Raw genomic sequence first — 22,161 nt, 5'->3', positions numbered from 1 at the left:
GGGCTCCGCCGCCGCCGCCGCCGCCGCCGCCGCCGCCGCCGCCGCCGCCGCCGCCGCCGCCGCCGCCGCGCCCTGCCGGCCGGCAGGGGGCGCTGCGCGAGCCGGGGCCGGCCTAGGCGGCGGGAGGCGGCGGCCGCGGCGGCGGGAGGCGGCGGGAGGCGGGCGGAGGAGGAGGCGGAGGAGGCGGGAGCTGAGCTGAGCGGGGCGGGCGGCCTCGGCGGCGGCGGCGGCGGCGGCGGGGCCCGAGCCCGAGAAGATGGCGGTGCGGAAGAAGGACGGCGGCCCCAACGTGAAGTACTACGAGGCCGCGGACACCGTGACCCAGTTCGACAACGTGCGGCTCTGGCTTGGCAAGAACTACAAGAAGGTACGTGAGCAGGGCCGCGCGGGGGCTGGGGGCGGGACAAAGGGACCGCGGCCCCGCGGCCCCCCCGGATCCTGCCCACCCTCCCGCGGCCCGCGGCCCCTCCCCCGCGGCGGCCGGAGCAGCCCCTGCGCGCCTTCCGCCGCCCCGCGCCCCTCCCCCAACCTCTTTTACTGCCCCCCCCAGCCGCTGATTCCAACCCCCGCCCCCACGGCTGCGCCCTCTGCCCCTTGTTTTTCTCCGTTGCCCCGGCGGGTCCCGGTGCCAGCTGCCCACCCATACAAGCCATCGCCTTCCGGGCTTTTCCGGGAGAGACGGCCAGGGGTGGACCCGGTGCAGAATGGGCACCCCCCCTACCCCCCCGCCCTTACAACGTGCCCGCCACGGTGCCCGCCAGAGCTCCCCACGGAGCCAGGTACCAGCAGGTTTGAGGCCTCTCCTGTGCTTTGTGTATGTTCAGAGAGAGATGATGAAAGCAGAAGGGTAAACAGCCACAGAGCAGGCCCTTGACTGCTCATCAGCCTGAGAAAGGCCCCCACCCCGAGATCACCTGTCTCTACCGCTCCAACAGAACCTCTTTGGAAGGCAGAGTGTAGGAGTTCCAGGCAGCTACCCCTTCTAAAACCATTTTCAGGGTCACAATGAATTCACCCCACCACCTGGCCGTGCCTTGCCTTGGGTTTGGGGTTCAGGACCAGGATACACTTTATGTTTGTAGCCCCCCACGCCATAACAGGACATAATAAGGTAGTGAACAAAGGGTTCAAGAAGCCTTACCTGTCTTCTACCAAACCTGTTCCTGGTGGTGTCTTTGTCTTTAGGCCTGGTTGAAAGGAACATTGCTACATAGGGTTTTTCTCTGGAAACGGTCTGCCTCTCTCTTCCTTCTCACTACCCCCAGTTAGGGGTTCTCTTTCTGACTTTCCTTCAGCTCCCCAGTTCTTCCTGCTCAGCTTTGCAGCCTGTCAGAAGCATGATGGGCGGTTTAGGAGAATGCCCCTCTGATCCTGGTCAGGAGCCTGGCCCTGTTCTGGAAGGTCTCTCCTCTCAGGTGTCAGGATCCTGACAAACAGCTGCTGGGTGTGTGGCTTTTCTGTACCCCAGTGTGAGACTCTTGTTCCCAGGTTTCTTACCTTTGATCTTTTGGAAGTGAGATCAGTCTAGGGGCTTAGTCTCTGGCCCTGGGGGGATTGACAGCCGGTGACCTGGTTCAGCTTTCAAGTTCTTAACTCTTTCGTCATTTACCTTTTCTTTCAAGGATCTTTTTACACCTCCCAGTGAAAGGTGTGCTTTTCTCTGTGATTAGGGCTGAGGAAAAAGGGGTCAAAAGGTAAAGAGAAAGCCTCTTGGCAACGTTTTAAATGACAACAGAAGGAGGCTGGGATGCTAGGTAGCATAGCAAGGAAATGTTTAAGAAGGCCCAGGGTTGCTTGTCTGTAATAATTTCCTCCAAAAGGATGAATGCTGTCTTGCTGTTTCCCACCAGGCTGGGTAGTAGCTGGTCTTTCCCATCTAGGAGAGCCTGTGAAGGCATTTGTGCCCAGTCCTAGCAGAAGCAGAAGGTGTAAGCTCACTTTCAGCCTGTTTGCTCCAGCTTACTTCCTTGCACCTTTCTTATTAGGCTGTATTATAGGGGAAATGTTGACTTTCCACAAAGTTACTCTACAAAACAGACTGTTGTCTCCCTTAGAGCCTTGAAGAGGTTGCTTTCATGGCCTGAACTCCCTGAATCTTCAGAATTTTACAGCTCTCAGTGCTGTTGGCTAGAGATCAGGGTCTTGCAATTCCATTTTTAGGGTGCAGCTGAGGGAGAATTGGAAACTGCCTTTACCTCCATCTCCCAAAATTGGGAGCTTAGACTGGGAGCAGCAGAATTTTACCTTCCTGATGAGGGGCATGTAGGGCCTCCCTTCTGCCTTTTTTTTTTTTTTTTTTTAATAGAAACCAGACATGGGGGAAGAAGACACTTTTTTTCCTGCCCTAGATGCTTCCAGAGCTCCTGGGGAGGAAATAAGGGAGGTGGTGGACCATTGATCCAGGGTCTCTTTTTCTTTTCTTTCCCTCTTTCCCCAGTATATACAAGCTGAACCACCTACCAACAAGTCCCTGTCTAGCCTGGTTGTACAGTTGCTACAATTTCAGGAAGAAGTTTTTGGCAAACATGTCAGCAATGCACCTCTCACTAAACTGCCGGTGAGTGCCAAAAGCAAGGGAGCAAACCTCCAACCCTGAGAGGTTGGTGTTTGGGTTTTGTAAATTTCATCATTTTTGAGATTTGGGTATTTCCTACCATTCCTTTTCCTGGTTGGGGTGTTACAGGCTCGGCAGAGTCCCCAATTTACCATTCCCTTTATCCTAGGGAATACTTTGTGCAACAGGTTATCTCAGAGTGTCTAAGTTCAGTCAGGAAGCCCACGACAGGGTTAAAACATGTGAGGTGTGGATTTGCACAGGCTTGTGTTCAAATCCTGGCTCTGCCACTTAGTGCCTCTGTTATCTTGGGCAAGGCATTTATACCTGAGTCTTGGTTCCTTCATCTCTCAATGGGATTAACACACCTGCCTTGGAGGGTTTCTACAGTGGTTAATGATGTAACCCAGTAAAGCACGTGGGGGGCCTTGTGAATGTTGGTTTCTTTCTCTCGCATCTTCCAGGCTACACGATACAGCGGCACAAAGTTAAAGAATTCCAGTTTCACAAGGGAAATCAGTTCAGCATAGGATTTTGTGAAAGGATTCTTAAGTTGATTTAGGATGTAACGCTCACATACTTCTTCTCTGTCTCAATTTTGTAGATCAAATGTTTCCTAGATTTCAAAGCAGGAGGCTCTCTGTGCCACATACTTGCAGCTGCCTACAAATTCAAAAGTGACCAGGGATGGTAAGATGTCCTCTCTTCTCTCTGTGCTTCTTCCATTTAGCTTATAGGGAGTCTCCCTTTAAGATTCCCAGGGGTCTTTGTCAGGGTGGGAGAGGAGAGACATTCTTGCAAGACCCTTACTTTGCTAGGTCGGTAGGCCTGACCTGCTAGGTCAGAAAGATGGGCTGGGAGTCAGAGCCAAAATAGTCTCCAAGAATGAGTGAGTACGTGTGTGTGTGTGTGTGTGTGTGTGTGTGTGTGTGTGTGTGTGTTTTGTAGAAGAAAAGGGATTCTTAGGTTGCATCTCAAACTTTTTTATGTCCTTTTGGACTAAATACAAAGTGATTCATGGAGTTGAAACCAGTGAACCCCAGATCCCAGGTGATTTTGGCAAAGCTGAGGGCAAGACTGCCTCCTAATTTCCCATGTTAAAAAAGTCACAGGAGTTCCTGTTGTGGCTCAGCAGGTTAAGAGCCTGACCAGTATCCATGAGGATGTGGGTTCAGTCCCTGGCCTCGCTCAGTGGGTTAAGCGTCCCGCGTTGCCTCAAGCTGTGGCCTAGGTCGCAGATGCGGCTTGGATCTGGCGTTGCCGTGACTGTGGTGTCGGCCGGCAGCTGCAGCTCCCATTTGACCCCTAGCCTGGGAACTTCCATGTGCTGCAGGTGTGGCCCTAAAAAGAAAAATAAAAAGTCACATTCTCTTAAGCTCGTAACCAGACTTGAGCTATACCACTCACTGGATTCTTGCCTCTTCACAAGGCGGCGTTACGATTTCCAGAATCCATCACGCATGGACCGCAATGTGGAAATGTTCATGACCATTGAGAAGTCCTTGGTGCAGGTAATAGTCAAGAACCTCCCCTAGTGAGAGTCCAAAACACCCCTTTCCTATAATCTCATCCTGTTTATTTCTTCCACAGAATAATTGCCTGTCTCGACCTAACATTTTTCTGTGCCCAGAAATTGAACCCAAACTGTTAGGGAAATTAAAGGACATTATCAAGAGACATCAGGTGAGTAGATGGATCAGGAGAGGTTTCAGAAACCCCATGACCCTCTTCCTCATGTTTTCCTTACAAGAAGCAGCCCTGAGGTAGCCCTACAAACTTGGCAAAATATGAGAATTAAAGCCTGGGAAGGGGCACAGGGGAGAAAGAGCCTCTCTTTCTGTTTTTCTCATTTCCTGGTTTTGGTAGGTTTGGATCACTGTCCTAGATGCATGGGCCTGGAGGGGAAAGCATCTACTTCCACTGAGCTGGAGAGGCCCGATTTCAGATTGATGAAATCTCTGCCATTTGCAACTCTATGATAACAAGCAGATGTCATTGGGACATGACATACAGGGACATAAAATTGACTTTATATTTCCCGTGCGTAATTGATTATCTAGTCGTAGGCTTAACTGTAGCAATTTTAAATTCTTTGATTTTTTTCCATCATTAGCACAATCCCAGTTGTTTCTCTCTGCCACTCACTGATACGTGCTTAGGGAATGCAAAAGCTAACTTTGCTACCACTCTGAGCAAAATATGGTTAGGAAGGCAGATCTGCAGTCAGACCTCACTTTGGTTTATTTACACCCATGAGTACTTCAGAGGGGCCCTTAGTGACCTGCTTCTCCTTGTGCCATCCAGGGGACGGTCACTGAGGAGAAGAACAATGCCTCCCATGTTGTGTGTCCTGTCCCAGGGAACCTGGAGGAAGGTGAGACCAGGGTTTTCTTGGTCACTGCAGGGGATGGCTTGGACTAGGAGGTGGGGGACTGCTCAGCAGCCATCCAGGGCCTGGGCTCCTCTCTCCTTTCAACCCTGAATCCTCTCACCACCTCTGTCCCTAGTTCCAGGTTCCCTGCTGCAGCAGGAGATGTGTACAGAGTGACCTTGTGTGTATACCCCTTCAGCTTACGTCTCTCCCTGCTCTGTCTCTATCCCCAGAGGAATGGGTACGGCCAGTCATGAAGAGGGATAAGCAGGTTCTTCTGCACTGGGGCTACTATCCTGACAGGTGAGGATGGGTCCTTGGGGCAGGTTTAAGTGTAAGAGCCAGACTGAGAAGCCCTGGAACATCTGGCAAAAGCAAGAAGGCACTCTCTGAGGTTTTTTTGTTTGTTTGTTTTTTGTCTTTTTTTTGCCATTTCTTGGGCCGCTCCCGCGGCATATGGAGGTTCCCACGCTAGGGGTCTAATCGGAACTGTAGCCACTGGCCTACGCCAGAGCCACAGCAATGCGGGATCCGAGCTGCATTGCGGGATCCGAGCTGTGTCTGCAACCTACACCACAGCTCACAGCAACGCCGGATCGTTAACCCACTGAGCAAGCGCAGGGACCGAACCCGCAACCTCATGGTTCCTAGTCAGATTCGTTAACCACTGCGCTACGATGGGAACTCCCTCTGAGGGTTATTTTTAAGTCTGTTCATTGTTTTCTTCCCACCTATAATGGGAATCCTGTCTTGAGGGAAGTTTGGACTTAGCAGGCAAGGATTGGGGCTTTATGTGTGAAATGGTCATCCCAGTGTAATTTTTGGTAAGTAAACCTTAAAAATAATCTCATTGTTGGAGTTCCTGTTGTGGCTCAGCAGTAACGGGCCTGACTGAGGATGCAGGTTCGATCCCTGGCCTCATTTAGTGGGTTAAGGATCCAGCATTGCCGTGAGCTGTGGTGTAGGTCACGGAAGCCACTCACATCCCACATTGCTGTGGCCGCAGTATAGTCTGGCAGCTGCAGCTCTGAGTAGACCTGTAGCCTGGGAACTTCCATATGCTGTAGGTGCAGCCCTAAAAAGACAAAAAAACAAATAAAATAATCTCAATATCTAACAGTGGGAAAATGTTTCAGTTCATTTTTATATCTATTCTGTGGGCTATTTTGCAACCTTTAAACTGATAGCGAAAACATAGATAATTTGTAGATAAATATTGCAAAAAGTAGAATGTGAAATACCACCTGGTATCATTGCACTTACATAAAAACAAAATTGTACAGAAAAAAGTTATTGGGAAGAAAATATATATTGAACGTCACAAATACCTTGTGTTTGGATGATTCTTTTCTTCCTCTTCTTTTTTCTGGCCTTGCCCATGTCATGTGTAAGTTCCCTGGCCAGGGATTGAACCCGCGCCACAGCAGTGACAATGCCAGATCCTTAATGAACTCACTGAGCCATCAGCAAACTCCTTTTGTTTGTTTATTTATTTATTTATTTATTTATTTTATTATTTTTTTGTCTTTTTAATGGTCTCACCTTCAGTGTATGGAGGTTCTCATGCTTGGGGTCAAATCGGAGCTACAGCTGCTGTTATACACCACAGCCATAGCAACACAAGTTCCAAGCCTCGTCTGCAACCTACACCACAGCTCACGGCAACGCCAGATCCTTAACCCACAGAATGAGGCCAGGGATCAAACCCGAAACCTCATGGTTCCTAGTTGGAGTTGTTTCCATTGCGCCATGATGGGAACTCCTATTTTTGAAATTTTTTATAGTCATTTTTATTACTTTATGATGAAAAGAATCCCAATTAATTGGGGAAAGAGTCATACCAAAAAATAACCCAGCAACCTAATACTTTTTGTCAATGGAAAAGGTAAAAGTTTTGCACTTTATTTTTCTACACCCTCTCCCCATCGATTGCTTAATTTCCCATGGCAGTTATGACACATGGATCCCAGCCAGTGAAATTGAAGCATCTGTGGAAGATGCTCCAACTCCTGAGAAACCCAGAAAGGTAAGCTTTTCTTGTCCATGCCCACCCTCCCCAAGAAGAATGTCAGGGCCAGACCCCTCTCTGGAGGTGAAGCAGAGGCTCCTCTGTTAAGGGTCCCCAGGCAGAACTGGGGTTTCCAGGCCTCCCTCCAGCACAGTCTGCCTTTGTACTTCAGGTTCACGCAAAGTGGATCCTGGACACAGACACCTTCAATGAATGGATGAATGAGGAAGACTATGAAGTGAATGATGACAAAAACCCTGTCTCACGCCGAAAGAAGATATCAGCCAAGACATTGACGGACGAGGTGAAAACTCCTTTTCTTCTTGAGCCCTTAGCACAAGTCTTGGAATAAGTCTTCATTAGAGATTGTTGGCTGACATTTGCTGCAATTCTCCAACCTGCAGGTGAACAGCCCAGATTCAGATCGACGGGACAAGAAAGGAGGGAACTATAAGAAGCGGAAACGCTCCCCGTCTCCTTCACCGACCCCAGAAGCTAAGAAGAAGAATGCCAAGAAAGGGTAGGCCAGCCCCTCACCCCCTGCCTTCACTGCTCTGTCCATGCTTTTCCCGTAACCACCAGACCCCGACCTGGGTCAGCCTGAGAGGGAGGATGAGAAGGCCTTTTGTTGTCAAGTGGCTGGTTCTGGTCCCGGCCACCAGGAAGCGCAAAGAGAGCTTAATCTCCAAATGCGAGGACTTTGTCTCTTCCCTTTACTCTGTAGTGATTGTTTCTTCTTTTTGCTCGGCTCTGCCCTCGGATTTTCCCTCTCTCTTTTTTTTTTTTTTCCCTTCCAGTTTTTTTGAGGTGTAGTTGACATACAGCCCTGTATAAGCTTAAGGTATACAGCATCATGATTTGATTTACGCATGTCATGAAGTGATTATCACTGTGAGTTCATGAACATCCATCATCTCATGTAGATAACATAATTAAAGACAGAGAAAAATAAATTAACTTTTTTTCTTATGCTGAGAACTCTGAGGATTTACTCTCTTAGCAATTTGCATGTGTCCCATATGGCAGTGTTATTTTTTTTCCCGCTTTTATTGCCTTTTTAGGGCTGCTCCCTTGACATATGGAGGTTCCCAGGCTAGGGGTCTAATCAGAGCTGTAGCCACTGGCCTACGCCACAGCCACAGCAACACCAGATCCAAGTCGTGTCTGACCTACACCACAGCTCATGGCAACACCAGATCCTTAACCCACTGAACAAGGGCAGGGATCGAACCTGCAACCTCATGGTTCCCAGCTGGATTCGTTTCCTCTGCACCATGATGGGAACTCTGGGCAATGTTCATTATGTTTATCATGGTGTTCGTCACAGACCCTTTGGGAGTCCCTCTTGCCTCCCTTCCCTTGAAGTTCTCCCTCCAGGGATTCCTTGTCCAGAGATGACAGGATTCTCTTTCCCTCTCTTTCCTTCCCAGTCCCTCAACACCTTACACCAAGTCAAAGCGTGGCCACAGAGAAGAGGAGCAAGAGGACCTGACAAAGGACATGGATGAGCCCTCACCGGTTCCCAACGTGGAAGAGGTGACGTTGCCCAAAACAGGTATGGGCCCAGCCAAGCTCCTGGACCCCACCCCCACCCCCATCCTCCCTGTCCTGGGTCAAACCACCTGACCTCCCAGACCCAGCTCCAGGTCTAGGGCTTCTTTCCCTTCAACATAGCTGGTTATTGAAACCATTTTCATCACCACAGACAATCCTCGAACTTCATATTCCTGTCTGGGTTGTGGACTGTGCTCTGTGCCTGACAGTAATTGTCTCCAAAGGTCTTTTGGATTAAATACCACTGTCAACATTGAACACAAGTTATATACATGTACCATTTACCACTACTTTGGGAACATTAAAAACACACCAATACATTATCCAAAAATGGGAAAACAAAAAGGATAAGATTAAAAAGAATATAGGAGTTCCAACCCCTGGCCTTGCTCAGTGGGTTAAGGATCCAGCGTTGCCATGAGCTGTGGTATAGGTCGCAGACACGGCTCGGATCTGGCATTGCCGTGGCTGTGGTGTAGGCCAGCAGCTATAGCTCTGATTAGACTCCTAGCCTGGGAACCTCTGTATGCCGCAAAAAGACTAAAAAAAAAAAAGAACTTACAGACACATAGATGGAATAAGGGCCTAACAAAGACAAGGATGACGGATGAATTACATAGAGTAGAAGATGCTTCTTTTTAAGAAACAAGTTGAGTTAAATGAATTTTTGGTTGGGGAAGGGGAGAAAGTGGCAGGGGAGTTTCCAGCCCTAGAATGATTGCAACTGGAAGACGTTACTACAGTTTGTGATGAGGTGGAACAAGTTTTTGGAGAAAGCGAGCTCTCTGGAACTGTTAACAGTGGAGAGGCAAGGTCTTGATTTGGGCAGAAACTGCCTGGTAAAATGACTTTCTCCTCTGGCAGTCAACACTAAGAAGGACTCAGAGTCAGCCCCGGTCAAAGGAGGCACCATGACGGACCTGGGTAAGATGGGGAGCAAGAGGAAGGAGGGGCGGGGCCTTTCAGAAAGCGCACCTGCCCTCTGGCCCGCAGGGCCTCCTATCCTGCCTTCTCTCTGCTGTCACTCTCTTTCAGATGAACAAGAAGATGAGAGCATGGAAACTACGGGCAAGGTGGAGCCAGTTTAGAGAGGCCCTGCCCCTCTGTGCTTCTGACTTGTGATTATAAAGTTCCTTCTCCCCAGAACTTTCCTCTGCCCAGACTTTTCCCACCCTAGACGAAGTCCAGCTGTTGCTCAAAACTCTGACCCTTGGAGTCCTGGGGCCCCTAACAGCTCATTCCCACCCCAGTCTTCAGTGCCAGCATTCCTGGGTGTGGGAGAAGCAGGGTCTGCCGGGGGGCGGAATGGGAATGCTCGGAGTCCAACAGCCTCCGTGCTCATAGGATGAAGATGAGAACAGTACGGGGAACAAGGGAGAGCAGACCAAGAATCCGGACCTACACGAGGACAATGTGACCGAACAGACCCACCACATCATCATCCCCAGCTACGCTGCCTGGTTTGACTATAATAGGTATTGTTGCTCCAGCTTCTCCCTAAATCCTTACTTCCCTGCCGCCAGAGGTCAGCGTGTTGTTCTTCCTCCTGCCTCTAAATAAGTTATCTCTTCCTTAGCCATACAGACGGGGGTACACTTCAGTTTGAGGGGCGCCCCTAGGAGTCTCGTTGAGTCTTCCAGCCTCGGTGGGAAGTTCTCCTTGAGCATCTCATCTCCTTCCTGATGCCCCACATTCTGGGCTTTTCCTGGCTTGGGGGCTTCCATGTCTCCACTGGAGCCTTCTGAATCCAGTCTGGCTTCTCTTGCAGTGTTCATGCCATAGAGCGGAGGGCTCTCCCCGAGTTCTTCAACGGCAAGAACAAGTCCAAGACTCCAGAGATGTAAGGAAAACTCAGCTCATATTTCTCTCTGCCCGCTTTTCACTCCTTTCCACCCAGTTTAGCAAACATTTCTTGAGCGCCTTCCGTTAGCCAGGCACTGTGCTAGGCTTACAAAGACATGATCTGGCCCATAGGCAGCCCCAGCCCAGCACTTGGCCACTGCTCTCTGGGATTTGCCTGGGAGGCCGTATTAAGCATACTCTTCTCTGCCAAATATCTGTTCCAGTGTGCTTCCATTTCTTTTACCAGCCTACAGAGCCTTTCCATCCTTAATTACGGATGCTGTCTAAAATGCATGTATCTCAGAGTTCCCACTGTGGTGCAGTGGGTTAATGATCCGGCATTGCCGCATCTGTAGCTTAGTTCACACAACTGTAGCTCGGAATTGATCCCTGGCCTGGGAACTTCCATATGCCACAGGCGCAGCAAAAAAAGAAAACAAAATAATAAATAAAATGCAAATGTCCCTAGCATAAGTAATAGCTTTAAATGTGACTACTGCTATTCCCTGTGAGTAGGTTTTGATGGGAAAAAAATGGGAGGAGGAACCGTGAAAACCCAAGTGTTTGGTTTGAGGGATGGAGAGGGCTCTCTGGAGAGAAGTATTTTGTAAAGTGTGGACTTGGGGCTCAGAAGTCTTCATCTCCTTCGGCTAAACCTACTTGGCTTTGGACGTGTTTGGCAGTCTCTGGTTAGGGATGAGTCAGTGCTACACCCAGGCTCCTGAGGACTGAATGAGCTTGCTTCCCCGCTCTGGGACCCCCTTCCCTTCCACCATGTTTCTTTCCCTGTATCCTGGTGTGGTTCTCTCCTCCTCCTCTCCCTGGGGAAAGCAGTGTGTAAAGAAGCCTTGCTGTCTCCAGAGGGAGTAGTGACAGATGACATGAGTTCACCAGGATCCTCACACAGGGCTGGAACTAGATCTGTTCTGCATTTTGCACTCTTGGTCTAAAATAGGAAAGGATGGTAATTGCCTACATGTTCTGAGAACTTACTGTCTCCTAGGCACTATACTAAGTGTCCAACATGCCTTGATTCATTTAATCTTCACATTCGCTTTAGGGGTAGGTCTTGTTATCTTCAGTTTATTGATAAGAAAACTGAGGTGTAGAGGGGTCAAGCCCCTTGCTTAAGATCATGCAGCTTGGAGTTCCCGTGGTGGCTCAGTGGCTGGCGAATCTGACTAGGAACGATGAGGTTGCGGGTTGGATCCCTGGCCTTGCTCAGTGGGTTAGAGGTCTGGCATTGCCGTAAGCTGTGGTGTAGGTTGCAGACGTGGCTCGGATCCTGTGTTGCTGTGGCTGTGGCTGTTGCTGGCGGCTGCAGCTCCGGTTGAACCCCTAGCCTGGGAACCTCCATATGCCGCGGGTGCGGCCCTAGAAGACAAAAAAAAAAAAAAAAAGATCATGCAGCTCACAGGAGTGCCCATCGTGGTTTAGCGGAAATGAATCTGACTAGCATCCATGAGGACACAGGTTCAATCCCTGGCCTTACTCAGTGGGTTAAAGTATCCGGCGTTGCCTTGACCTGTGGCGTAGGTAGCAGACTCGGCTTGAATCTGGCGTTGCTGTGGCTGTAGTGTAGGCAGGTGGCTACAGCTCCTGATTTAACCCCTAGCCTGGGAACCTCCATATGCCACAGGGTACGGCCCTAAAAAGACAAAAGAAGAAAAAGGTCATGCAGCTTGCGAGTAGTAAAGCTGGGATCTGAGTCCCTTAGTCTGGCTCCTGTTCTCAAACTCAAATACTACCACACAGTAGCTACCATTTTTGGAGCTCCTACAACGTGCCCTGCACTCTGCTAAATCTTCACAGGCAGTTCTACTTTTCCATCACAGTAGAACTAGGATTTGAGCGTAGACCTTTTCACCTTCAAAGCATGTATTCTTAAGAGTTCCCTGGTGGTTCAGTGGGTTAAGGATCCATCATTATCACTACTATGGCTCAGCTTACTGCTGTGACATGGGTTCAGTCCCTGAGGTGGGGACTTCCAAACGATGCAGGGACGGCTAAATACATGTATCCTTGGAGTTCCCGTTGTGGCACAGTGGAAATGAATCCAACTAGGAACCATGAGGTTGCGGGTTCGATCCCTGGCTTTGCTCAGTGTGTTAAAGATCTGGTGTTGCTGTGGCTCTGGCATAGGCCGGTAGCTACAGCTCCGATCAGACCCCTGGCCTGGGAACCTCCATATGCCAAGGGTGCGGCCCTAAAAAAGGACAAAAAGAAAAAAACCAAACAAACATGTATTCTTTTTTCGTTTTTAAGGGCCACACCTGTGGCATATGGAAGTTCCCAGGCTAGGAGTTGAATTGAAGCTGCAGCTACCAACTTATACCACAGCCACAGCAATGCAGGATCCAAGCCACATCTGCAGCCTACACCAGAACTTACAGCAACAGTGGATCTTTAACCCACAGACTGAGGCCAAGAATCAAACCTGTGTCCTTCTGAATACTGGTCATGTTCATTACCACTGGGCCACAACAGGAACTCCAAATCATGTATTCTTAATACCATGCCGCTCTGACTAAATGGTTGCACTGATTAAGGACTTTCCTTTAACATCTGCCTTTGGAATTAAGGGCACCTCTTCTTACCTTTTGATTCCTGTTCAAAAGTTGGGTGAAGAGTTCCCATTGTGGCTCAGTGGGTTAGAACCTGACATAGTCTGCATGAGGATGCAGGTTGAATCCCTGGCCTTGCTCCGGTTAAGGATCCAGCATTGCCGCTAGCTGTGGCATAGGTCGCAGATGTGGCTCGGATCCAGCATTGCTGTGGTGGTGGTGTAGGCCGGCAGCTACAGCTCCTATTCAACACCTAGCCTGGGAACCTCCATGTGCCGCAGGTGTGGCTGTAAAAAGGAGGAAAAAAACCAAGTTGGATGAAACATCCCCAAGTACGGCCAAGGAGTTAATTCATGTAACTAAAAACCCCATCAAGTAGCCCCACAGGGTGTGTTGAGGTAGAGGAGGTGTTCTCTGCTTTGTCACACAGGAGGAGTCCTTGGCTCTCTTAGCATTTTTCCTGCCCTTCAGCCCTCTCATCGTTCGTTCATCCCTCTCTTTCCTAAGCTACCTGGCCTATCGGAACTTCATGATCGACACTTACCGCCTGAACCCCCAAGAGTATCTCACATCCACCGCCTGCCGCAGGAACCTGGCGGGTGATGTGTGTGCCATCATGAGGTGTGTCTGCAGCTGAGGGGCCGTGAGGGGGGCAGGGGGGATGTGAGAATGTCTGCCCGCAGATGCTTCTTGGCCAAATAGAAAGGCCAGCAAGGTGCATGGGGACGAGCAGGAAAAAACACCTCTGGGGAAGGTGAAGTTTAGGTTTGGGTGTGGGGGGCTTGAGGGCATGCAGGGCACTCTCTGGAGTGTGAGTCCTTCACTCTCTGAAGGGGCATGTCTGTAGTGAAGGACCCTATCCCATGAGATACCCAAGAAGAGATGTTTAGTGGGCGAGTGGACATGCAGGGGCCACAGCTGTGAATGGAGACTTGAGTGTCACTGGCATTTAGGTGCTGGGAGTAGGTGGGACTTTTTGGGGAATAGAAGGAGCAGAGAAGAGGGTGCCCCCACCTCCACCCTGAGCCCTCCTCCTCCAGTACTGTCTGGCTGTCCCATGTGACCCTGTCTCTGCCTCCGTCCTCACAGGGTCCATGCCTTCCTAGAACAGTGGGGTCTGATTAACTACCAGGTGGACGCTGAGAGTCGACCAACCCCAATGGGGCCTCCGCCCACCTCTCACTTCCACGTCTTGGCGGACACACCATCGGGGCTGGTGCCTCTGCAGCCCAAGACCCCGCAGGTAGGGTGAGGGGCTGTGGGGTCAGGGTGGGGGTGGGCAAAACGGGGCTTCTTTGGACTTTTCTTTTTCTGGTTTTTTAGGGTAATGGTTCAGAAGTGTTTTGAGGCTTCTTCCTTTCCCATAGGACACAAGGGCCACAGGATTCAGCCCCGTGTGCTTAGCACCCTCTCTCAGCCTTTGTACCTAAGACTGTGAGGACTTGCTGAGGGAGAAGAGACGCTTCCTGTCCTCAGGGAGCAGACAGGCTAACCTAGGGGGATGGGGCAGAGAGAGAAAAATGGCTTAAAATGAAGTTGCATGAAATTTTTTACCTTTGTCACATTTCCAACATTTTTTCATTTTTGCTTCATAATTTTTATCACTTCCATTTTTTTTTTCCCACTCCCATTTCATACATTACAACAATTTAGAGGAGAAAAGCTATGTGGCTTGCCCAAGGTCACACATGTAGGATTAGAACCTACTTGTCCAGCTCCTAAGAGAACCTGTAAAGATACCTGTGAATACAAATGGAAATCATGCCAACTGCAGATCTAATTAACCATTGCGGGAACGCGGAACAGTGGCATGAGTGCCCCCTGAGCTTGCGGGCTGCCCAGCATTTGGTCTTGAGGCCTCCAGGGCCTCGGCTTGGTCATTTCCTGCCCAGCCTCCATGACGCCAAGCTCTGTCCCCCAGGGCCGCCAGGTTGATGCTGATACCAAGGCTGGGCGAAAGGGCAAAGAGCTGGATGACCTGGTGCCAGAGACGGCTAAGGGCAAGCCAGAGCTGGTAGGTGGGGTGTAGACCCCGCTGGGCTTCTTATTTGCCCCTTTATTGGGGGGCCCCTGCCCGGGAAGAAGAGCCATGAGAGCAGAGGAGCTACAGCAGTGAGGGAGGAAGTCCCGTCCAGGGGTGCCCCTGGCTGTGGGAAAGAAGCTCCTTCTGTCTGTCCTCTCTGTCTGTCTGCCCCTGGCTCCTGGCGGGCACGCGGACTCACCTCTTTCTTTTCCCTCCACAAATAGCAGACCTCTGCTTCCCAGCAAATGCTCAACTTCCCGGACAAAGGCAAGGAAAAACCGACAGACATGCAGAACTTCGGGCTGCGCACAGACATGTACACCAAGAAGAACGTCCCCTCCAAGGTAGGGCGGCGTGGGCTGCCCCGGGGGTGACGTACCTTTGCTCCTCGAGGCCACGACCGCGGCCGCCTCCCTCTGACCCGCCTGTGTTTCCCCTGCAGAGCAAAGCTGCGGCCAGTGCCACTCGAGAGTGGACCGAACAGGAGACGCTGCTACTCCTGGAGGTAACTGGGGCAAAAGGGAAGGCGAGTCCTATGAAAACGGAAGCAGCCAGGCTGCCAGCCGCACTCATGAGCGGGAAGAGTGTGATCTGGCCCCAGTTCCTCTCCTTCCTGGCGCTCGTCACACCTGCCCCAGGGACCAGCTCCAGGCCCAGGGACTCGGGCCCGTTTCCTTAACTCCTTGTCCTTCCTCAGTGCTACTTGGAGATTGCCCTCGGACTCAGCAGAGTACACAAATACCACAGCCTAGAAAGCTCTGAAGCAGCTCCACTGAGTGGATTGGGGGGGCTGACCTTCATGGAAGGTGGCTGAGTCAGTGAAGTTGTGTCTCCACTACCACCAGGCACTGGAAATGTACAAAGATGACTGGAACAAGGTATCAGAGCATGTGGGAAGCCGCACGCAGGACGAGTGCATCTTGCATTTTCTTCGGCTTCCCATTGAAGACCCGTACCTGGAGGACTCTGAGGCCTCCCTGGGCCCCCTGGCCTACCAGCCCATCCCCTTCAGCCAGTCAGGCAACCCTGTGATGAGCACCGTTGCCTTCCTGGCCTCTGTCGTCGATCCTCGAGTGGCCTCTGCTGCGGCCAAGTCAGCCCTAGGTAATGCAGGGGGGCTCCAGCCCCTCGTCGTTTGCGTTTGAAGGGCTGGGTACGCAGGTCATAAAACTCTCTCCCTCAAGTTTGGCTGCCCTCCTGGCCTTGTCTGCTGCTGGCCTCAGTCCTGGCACCCATCCAGCTCCCTGCAGGTTTAGGTGATGTGTCGGGCTAGTGAAGAAGCTCTCACTGGTAGAGCCAGAACTGCCCACCTGCCCGCTCCCAGCCTCATCCTCTCTGGGTCTTGCAGAAGAGTTCTCCAAAATGAAGGAAGAGGTACCCACGGCCTTGGTGGAGGCCCACGTTCGGAAAGTAGAAGAAGCAGCCAAAGTGACAGGCAAGGCCGACCCAGCCTTTGGCTTGGAAAGCAGCGGCATTGCAGGAACCACCTCGGACGAGCCGGAGCGGATAGGTGAGGCCTGGCCAGGTCCCAGACTCCATTTTTGCCAGGAGACACAGCCACCTGCCTCCCCATGCCATCCCTGCCGTCCTCGGGCCTCAGAGCATAAGATGCATGGGGAGGATTGGTGGGGGTTTATTTTCCCCAGCGATTTCCCTTAGGCACCGTGGCTCCCCCCGGTCCTGTCACTAAGGTCTTGGCTAGGAGAAGGGGCTGTTGGAAGAGCATGGTAGACAGACTGTCAGACATTTCCCATTTCCTCTTCCCCTGGGCCCAGAGGAGAGCGGGACTGACGAGGCACGGGCAGAGGGCCAGGCCACAGAGGAGAAGAAGGAGCCCAAGGTATAGCGGGACTGACGGGGCCGGGAGGGTGGAGGGGGCCAGGTAGGAGCTGCGGTCAGGGGTGCCGGCTCCATCCAGCTCTGGCAGGGCCGGGTTTGGATGGGGCTGCATCCTGAAGCCAGGTTGCCTCCCATGTGAGGGGCATAAGCTCAGGTCCTGATCTGGGCCCTCCGTATGCAAACCAGCCTCCCTAATAGTCTCCCCTTTCCTTTCCCTGGGGCTCCAGGAACCCCGAGAAGGAGTTGGGGCTGTGGAGGAAGAAGCAAAGGAGAAGACCAGCGAAGTGCCCAAGAAGGATGACGAGAAAGGGAAAGAAGGTGACAGCGAGAAGGAGTCAGAGAAGAGTGATGGGGACCCGATTGGTGAGCCTCCAGCGTGGTGGTTGGGGTCCAGGAATGGAGCGAGGCTGTAGGACTGACCCCCCCTTTTCCTGGCCCAGTTGATCCTGAGAAGGAGAAGGAGCCCAAGGAAGGACAGGAGGAAGTGCTGAAGGAGGTGGAATCGGAGGGGGAAAGGAAGACAAAGGTGGAGCGGGACATCGGCGAGGGCAACCTCTCCACCGCTGCTGCTGCCGCCCTGGCCGCTGCTGCCGTGAAGGCCAAGGTGAGGCCCTGGGACCAAGGAAGGAGATGCCCCTTTTCTGATCTCACATCACCTGCAAGAAATCCCTCCTTGTCATCCTTTAAACAGTGCTGACCTGTTTTCTTTGCCTTTTGGTCGAGGGAGGGAAACTCGGTCATCTCTTCTCTAAGCTTTTTTTTTAATCTCCACACCCAGCGTGTGGAAGTCCACAGGCCAGGGATTGAACCTGCACCACAGTTGCAGCCGGTGCCAGAGCTGCAGCAACACTGGGTCCTTAACCTGCTGTGTCCCATGGGCACTTCCTTCTCTAAGCTTTTTTAAGCCTCTGCTGTTGGGCCTGTCCCTACCCTCTACTTATCAGTCAAGCCCACGTTACTCTCTGCGCTGTGACCACAGCAAGTTCTTTCTTAAAACCTGCCCGCTTCCGCACGACCCTTCTCTGCCTGGAGCGTCTTCAGCTGGGTCCTCCTGCTGACCGCTGGCCCACCCCTCCTTTCTTAGCACTTGGCTGCCGTTGAGGAGAGGAAGATCAAATCCCTGGTGGCCCTGCTGGTGGAAACCCAGATGAAGAAGTTGGAGATCAAACTCCGGCACTTTGAGGAGCTAGAGACGATCATGGACCGGGAGCGAGAAGCGGTGAGTTGTGTCCCCGGCGGAGTCCGAGGAGCCCAGGGTCCCACCTTGATGCTGGGCTGGCCCTCTGTTTAGGATGGAGGGAGCAGCAGTGCAGAGAGCCTGAGGCTGACAGGGCTTCACAGCAGAGCAGAGTAGCCCAGGTGGTTAAGGACAGGTGACCCACAGGTACAGCCTGGAGCCCAAGTCCCCGGTGTCAGCTCTGGGGGCAGGTTCTAGTCGGTTCTTTGATTGCTGTGTCTCCAGGTTTTTGAATGGTGCTTGGCCAATAGTAGACGGTCCGTAAAGATTTGTTGAGTGAACAGGTTTAAGGCATCATGAGAGGGTAAGGGCTCCAGATCCAGGAGGTGAACTTGGAAAGGAAATGGGAAGGATAAAGTGTTGATTTTGAGAAAATATAAAAGAAATAGAAGACAGTGTCTCTGACACTGATCTCCTTAGTTAGAGGCATCAAGTATACAATATGGAGACATTGAAAACAATTAATGCTCAACATAGTCTACAGATGCAAGTTAAGAGATTTCTGATCAAGTATAAAAATCCTGAGAGAGGAGTTCCCATTGTGGCTCAGTGTAAACAAGCTGACTAGTAACCATGAGGATGCAGGTTCGATCCCTGGTCTCACTCAGTGGGTTAAGGATCCAGCGTTGCCATGAGCTGTGGTGTAGGTCACAGATGTGGCTCGGATCTGGTGTTGCTGTGGCTGTGGTGTAGGCCGATACCTGCAGCTCCGATTCGACCCCTAGCCTGGGAACCTCCATATGCCATGGGTGCAGCTCTAAAAACCACACACACACACAAATCCTGAGACAGAACAGAATAAAAGCCAAGAGGGCAGAGGCTATTGAGCTGATCTGGGAAGGCTTCCTAAGGATGATGAGCCTTCCTCCAGTTTTGAAGGAAGGAAAGAACATGAATTGACAAGAGGAACTAGAAGCATTTTCCAAATTAAAGTAATGACAGATTCAAAGCTTTGGAGCTGAAAAGAACAAGAGTTACCACCAAACTAACCCCACTGCAGTGAGGTGGGCAGCCAGGGACCTGGCGGGGAGATTTGGGGGGGCAGGCTGGGGGAAGACAGAGGAAGCCAAACACAAGACTGAGATTTGGTGTGGGCACCTGTCGGAATGGGCATGCGGGTTTGTCCGAAGACAAAGCAGGGGGCAAGGGGTTTGCCTTTGGGATCGTGTAAACCTGCGTAACAGTACTCACGTGGCCCCTGGCAGCTCGAGTATCAGAGGCAGCAGCTCCTGGCCGACAGACAAGCCTTCCACATGGAGCAGCTAAAGTATGCAGAGATGCGGGCCCGGCAGCAGCACTTCCAGCAAATGCACCAACAGCAGCAGCAGCCACCACCGGCCCTGCCCCCAGGCTCCCAGCCTATCCCACCTACAGGCGCTGCAGGGCCACCGACTGTCCATGGCTTGGCTATGGCTCCGGCTTCTGTGGCCCCTGCTCCTGCCGGCAGCGGGGCCCCTCCCGGAAGCTTGGGCCCCTCTGAACAGATTGGGCCGGCAGGGTCAGCTGTGGGGCCACAGCAGCAACAACCAGCTGGAGCCCCCCAGCCTGGGGCAGTCCCACCAGGGGTACCCCCCCCTGGACCCCATGGTAAGTGATGGGTTCTAGGAACTCACTCCAACTTGGAGTGGTCTGGCTGAGTGTTCAGTTCCGTTCGAAGGGGTTGTGATAGGACTGGAGTCAAGGATCAGCCTCAGTTTCTACAGATCCATCTCACTTCTATCCCTGAGTCAGCAGGGATCCTTCCCCAAACCAGATCCTTGGAATTTTATCCCAAGGATTTACTACTTATTCTAGTTTAAAAAACAAACAAACAAAAAAAAAACAGGGAGGTGGTTCCTAGGAGTGGCTTGGTTATGCATGCTGGGGAAGTGAGTTTCCAAGTAAGATTATATGCCTCTAATATTCCCTATATCTCCTCTTCATTCCCAGGCCCCTCACCGTTTCCCAACCAACAAACTCCTCCCTCAATGATGCCAGGGGCAGTGCCAGGCAGCGGGCACCCAGGCGTGGCGGGTAATGCTCCTTTGGGTTTGCCTTTTGGCATGCCGCCTCCACCCCCTGCTCCATCCATCATCCCGTTTGGTAGCCTAGCCGACTCCATCAGTATTAACCTCCCCCCTCCTCCTAACCTGCATGGGCATCACCACCATCTCCCGTTCGCCCCGGCCACTCTCCCCCCACCTAACCTGCCTGTGTCCATGGCGAACCCTCTACATCCTAACCTGCCGGCGACCACCACCATGCCATCTTCCTTGCCTCTCGGGCCGGGGCTCGGATCCGCCGCAGCCCAGAGCCCTGCCATTGTGGCAGCTGTTCAGGGCAACCTCCTGCCCAGTGCCAGCCCACTGCCAGGTGAGAAGGGTCCTGGAGGGGAGAGGGGGAGGGGGAGGGGCCCACCCGAGGGCTGGAGGGCAGGTGGGGCGGGGCTCAGGTACTGGAGCTGCCGTGATCCTTTTTGAACGCTCTGGTCAAATTAGAATCAGGAGGGAAGGGCCTCTCTGGCTGTCCTCCACCATTCCCCAGCCTGGCAGCTGCCACCTCTGGGATGACGTTGGGCCTGTCACTGGTGGGTCACGGAGGAGTCCTGTGGCACAGAGCATCTCAGCTGTGAACTGGAAAAACAGCTACTTTTTTGCATGATGACTGCCATCGCCTTTGCTTGTTCCCATCACGTTCAAGTGCCCCGTCTAGAGAGTTCCCTTGGGGGCAGGAGGGTGATTTGGGGTCTACCAGTTTCCCCAGCGCGTGGTGGGAGGAGGGGGTCTTGGGGGAAGGAAATTGGACGTTGTGGGCACTCTTTCCATCTCCTGTCCATTGCATGCCATGCCCCATTGTTTTCCTGGTGGCCTGGGTCTGGAGCCCCCTTCTCCTGCTCACCCCAGCTGACACAGCTTCCTTCTCTCCACAGACCCAGGCACTCCCCTGCCTCCAGATCCCACAGCCCCGAGCCCAGGCACAGTCACCCCTGTGCCACCCCCACAGTGAGGAGCCAGCCAGACATCTCTCCCCCTCACCCCACAAGGAGATCAAGGTTCCAGAAGCAGCCCTCTCCCCACCACTGGGACCCTTCCCCAGCCTGGAGAGTTCATCACTACGTAAGGAAAGCTCCTCCTGCCCCTCCAGAGCCCCCACTGTGCCTGTCAGAGGCATGCGTTTTTATATTGGATTATTCAAGGACTTCTGCTGCAAAGATGTTTCTAATGTCTGGGAGAGAAGATAGAATGGGGATGCTGCCCTCAAAGAAAGGGCTGGGGAGGTGTTTATATAAGGTTCTAATTAACCACTTCTAAGGGTGTACCCCCTCAAAACTACTGCATTTTTTTATGGATGAAAAAAAGCCCTTCAAAAGGAGGTAGAGATAAAGAAAAGTCACATTGGAGCTCCCTCCACCCACTGGAAAAAAAAATCCAACTTTTACATTTTTTGGAGGAGGGAGGTGACAGTTTTAGGAAAGGGGAACTGAGGTTCTGGGGAGAACTCTGGGATAGAATAGGGTGCAGAATCCGTCTCCTCCAGCCCCAAGTTAGTGACCGAGTCAGCTCCCGATCCCCTTTGGCCACCCCATCCCCAGTTTATTCCCACTAACCTCTCCTGGCGCTTCTTCAGTGTTGCTGTTTTAGGCCACCCCAGCTCAGCCAATGACCCCTTTCCCTCTGAATGTCAGTTTTGTGTTTTTAAAAGTCACCTGCGTAGTTGACGTCAGTGTATGTGTATTTGGTGGGGAAACATTCTGGGGATTCCTGTGGTAGGAAGTAGAGGAAGAAAGGGCACTTGGGGGCTATTCTGCCCCCTTCCCGGGGGCTCCCAGGGGCCACGGAAAGGGGGGCTAGAAGGGGACGGGAAGGTTTTAAGACGTGAAATTGTCAAAAAGCACTTAAGCACCTCCTTCTTATGACTTGCTAGGTCACCCCTCCCTCCTCCTCCCTCTCTCACCGAGACCATCGGAACCCTGGCTGGGAGCCAGGGATTCCCTTGGCCTTTGGGGCAGCAGTGGGGGAGGGGCACCCAGCCTAGGGTTGTGCCGACCTCTGGCTCATAGCTGGCAGCCCCGCTCTGCTCCCCCGGATTCCAGTGCCCCCCGGTACCAGCTCTCCCCTCTTCGTCCTTGATGCAAAGGCGAATGTGATTCCAGGCCCCACCAGTTCTTCCCAGTCCCTCCCACCAAGCCC

The 22,161-nt window shown here is 52.2% G+C and overlaps 1 protein-coding gene across 5 annotated transcripts; it reads left to right on the top strand.

The window, feature by feature from the left end:
• The first annotated feature begins 194 nt into the window (after positions 1-194).
• Positions 195-21,689, top strand: SMARCC2 (SWI/SNF related, matrix associated, actin dependent regulator of chromatin subfamily c member 2). 5 transcript variants are annotated; one of them, XM_047786906.1, is made up of 29 exons: positions 195-367; positions 2,438-2,557; positions 3,159-3,244; positions 3,984-4,065; positions 4,145-4,237; positions 4,859-4,928; positions 5,159-5,228; positions 6,876-6,951; positions 7,106-7,237; positions 7,338-7,453; positions 8,364-8,488; positions 9,352-9,411; positions 9,523-9,560; positions 9,832-9,962; positions 10,256-10,327; positions 13,401-13,514; positions 13,983-14,136; positions 14,815-14,907; positions 15,144-15,260; positions 15,359-15,421; positions 15,762-16,020; positions 16,265-16,426; positions 16,692-16,756; positions 16,983-17,118; positions 17,196-17,359; positions 17,840-17,974; positions 19,198-19,579; positions 19,922-20,344; positions 20,901-21,689. In XM_047786906.1, exons 1-29 carry the CDS (start codon positions 257-259, stop codon positions 20,975-20,977), a joined length of 3,726 nt encoding a protein of 1,241 aa, XP_047642862.1. In that variant the 5' UTR covers positions 195-256; the 3' UTR covers positions 20,978-21,689. The 5 variants fall into 5 exon arrangements, with proteins under 5 accessions (XP_047642862.1, XP_047642865.1, XP_047642861.1 ...); XM_047786909.1 differs by having other exon boundaries at positions 196-367; positions 15,141-15,260; positions 19,922-20,005; XM_047786905.1 differs by having other exon boundaries at positions 196-367; positions 15,141-15,260.
• The last annotated feature ends 472 nt before the right edge of the window (positions 21,690-22,161 follow it).

Source organism: Phacochoerus africanus, chromosome 7, assembly GCF_016906955.1.
Source record: "Phacochoerus africanus isolate WHEZ1 chromosome 7, ROS_Pafr_v1, whole genome shotgun sequence".
Taxonomy (NCBI): Eukaryota; Metazoa; Chordata; class Mammalia; order Artiodactyla; family Suidae; genus Phacochoerus; species Phacochoerus africanus.
This window is presented reverse-complemented; position numbering and strand designations above follow the sequence as displayed.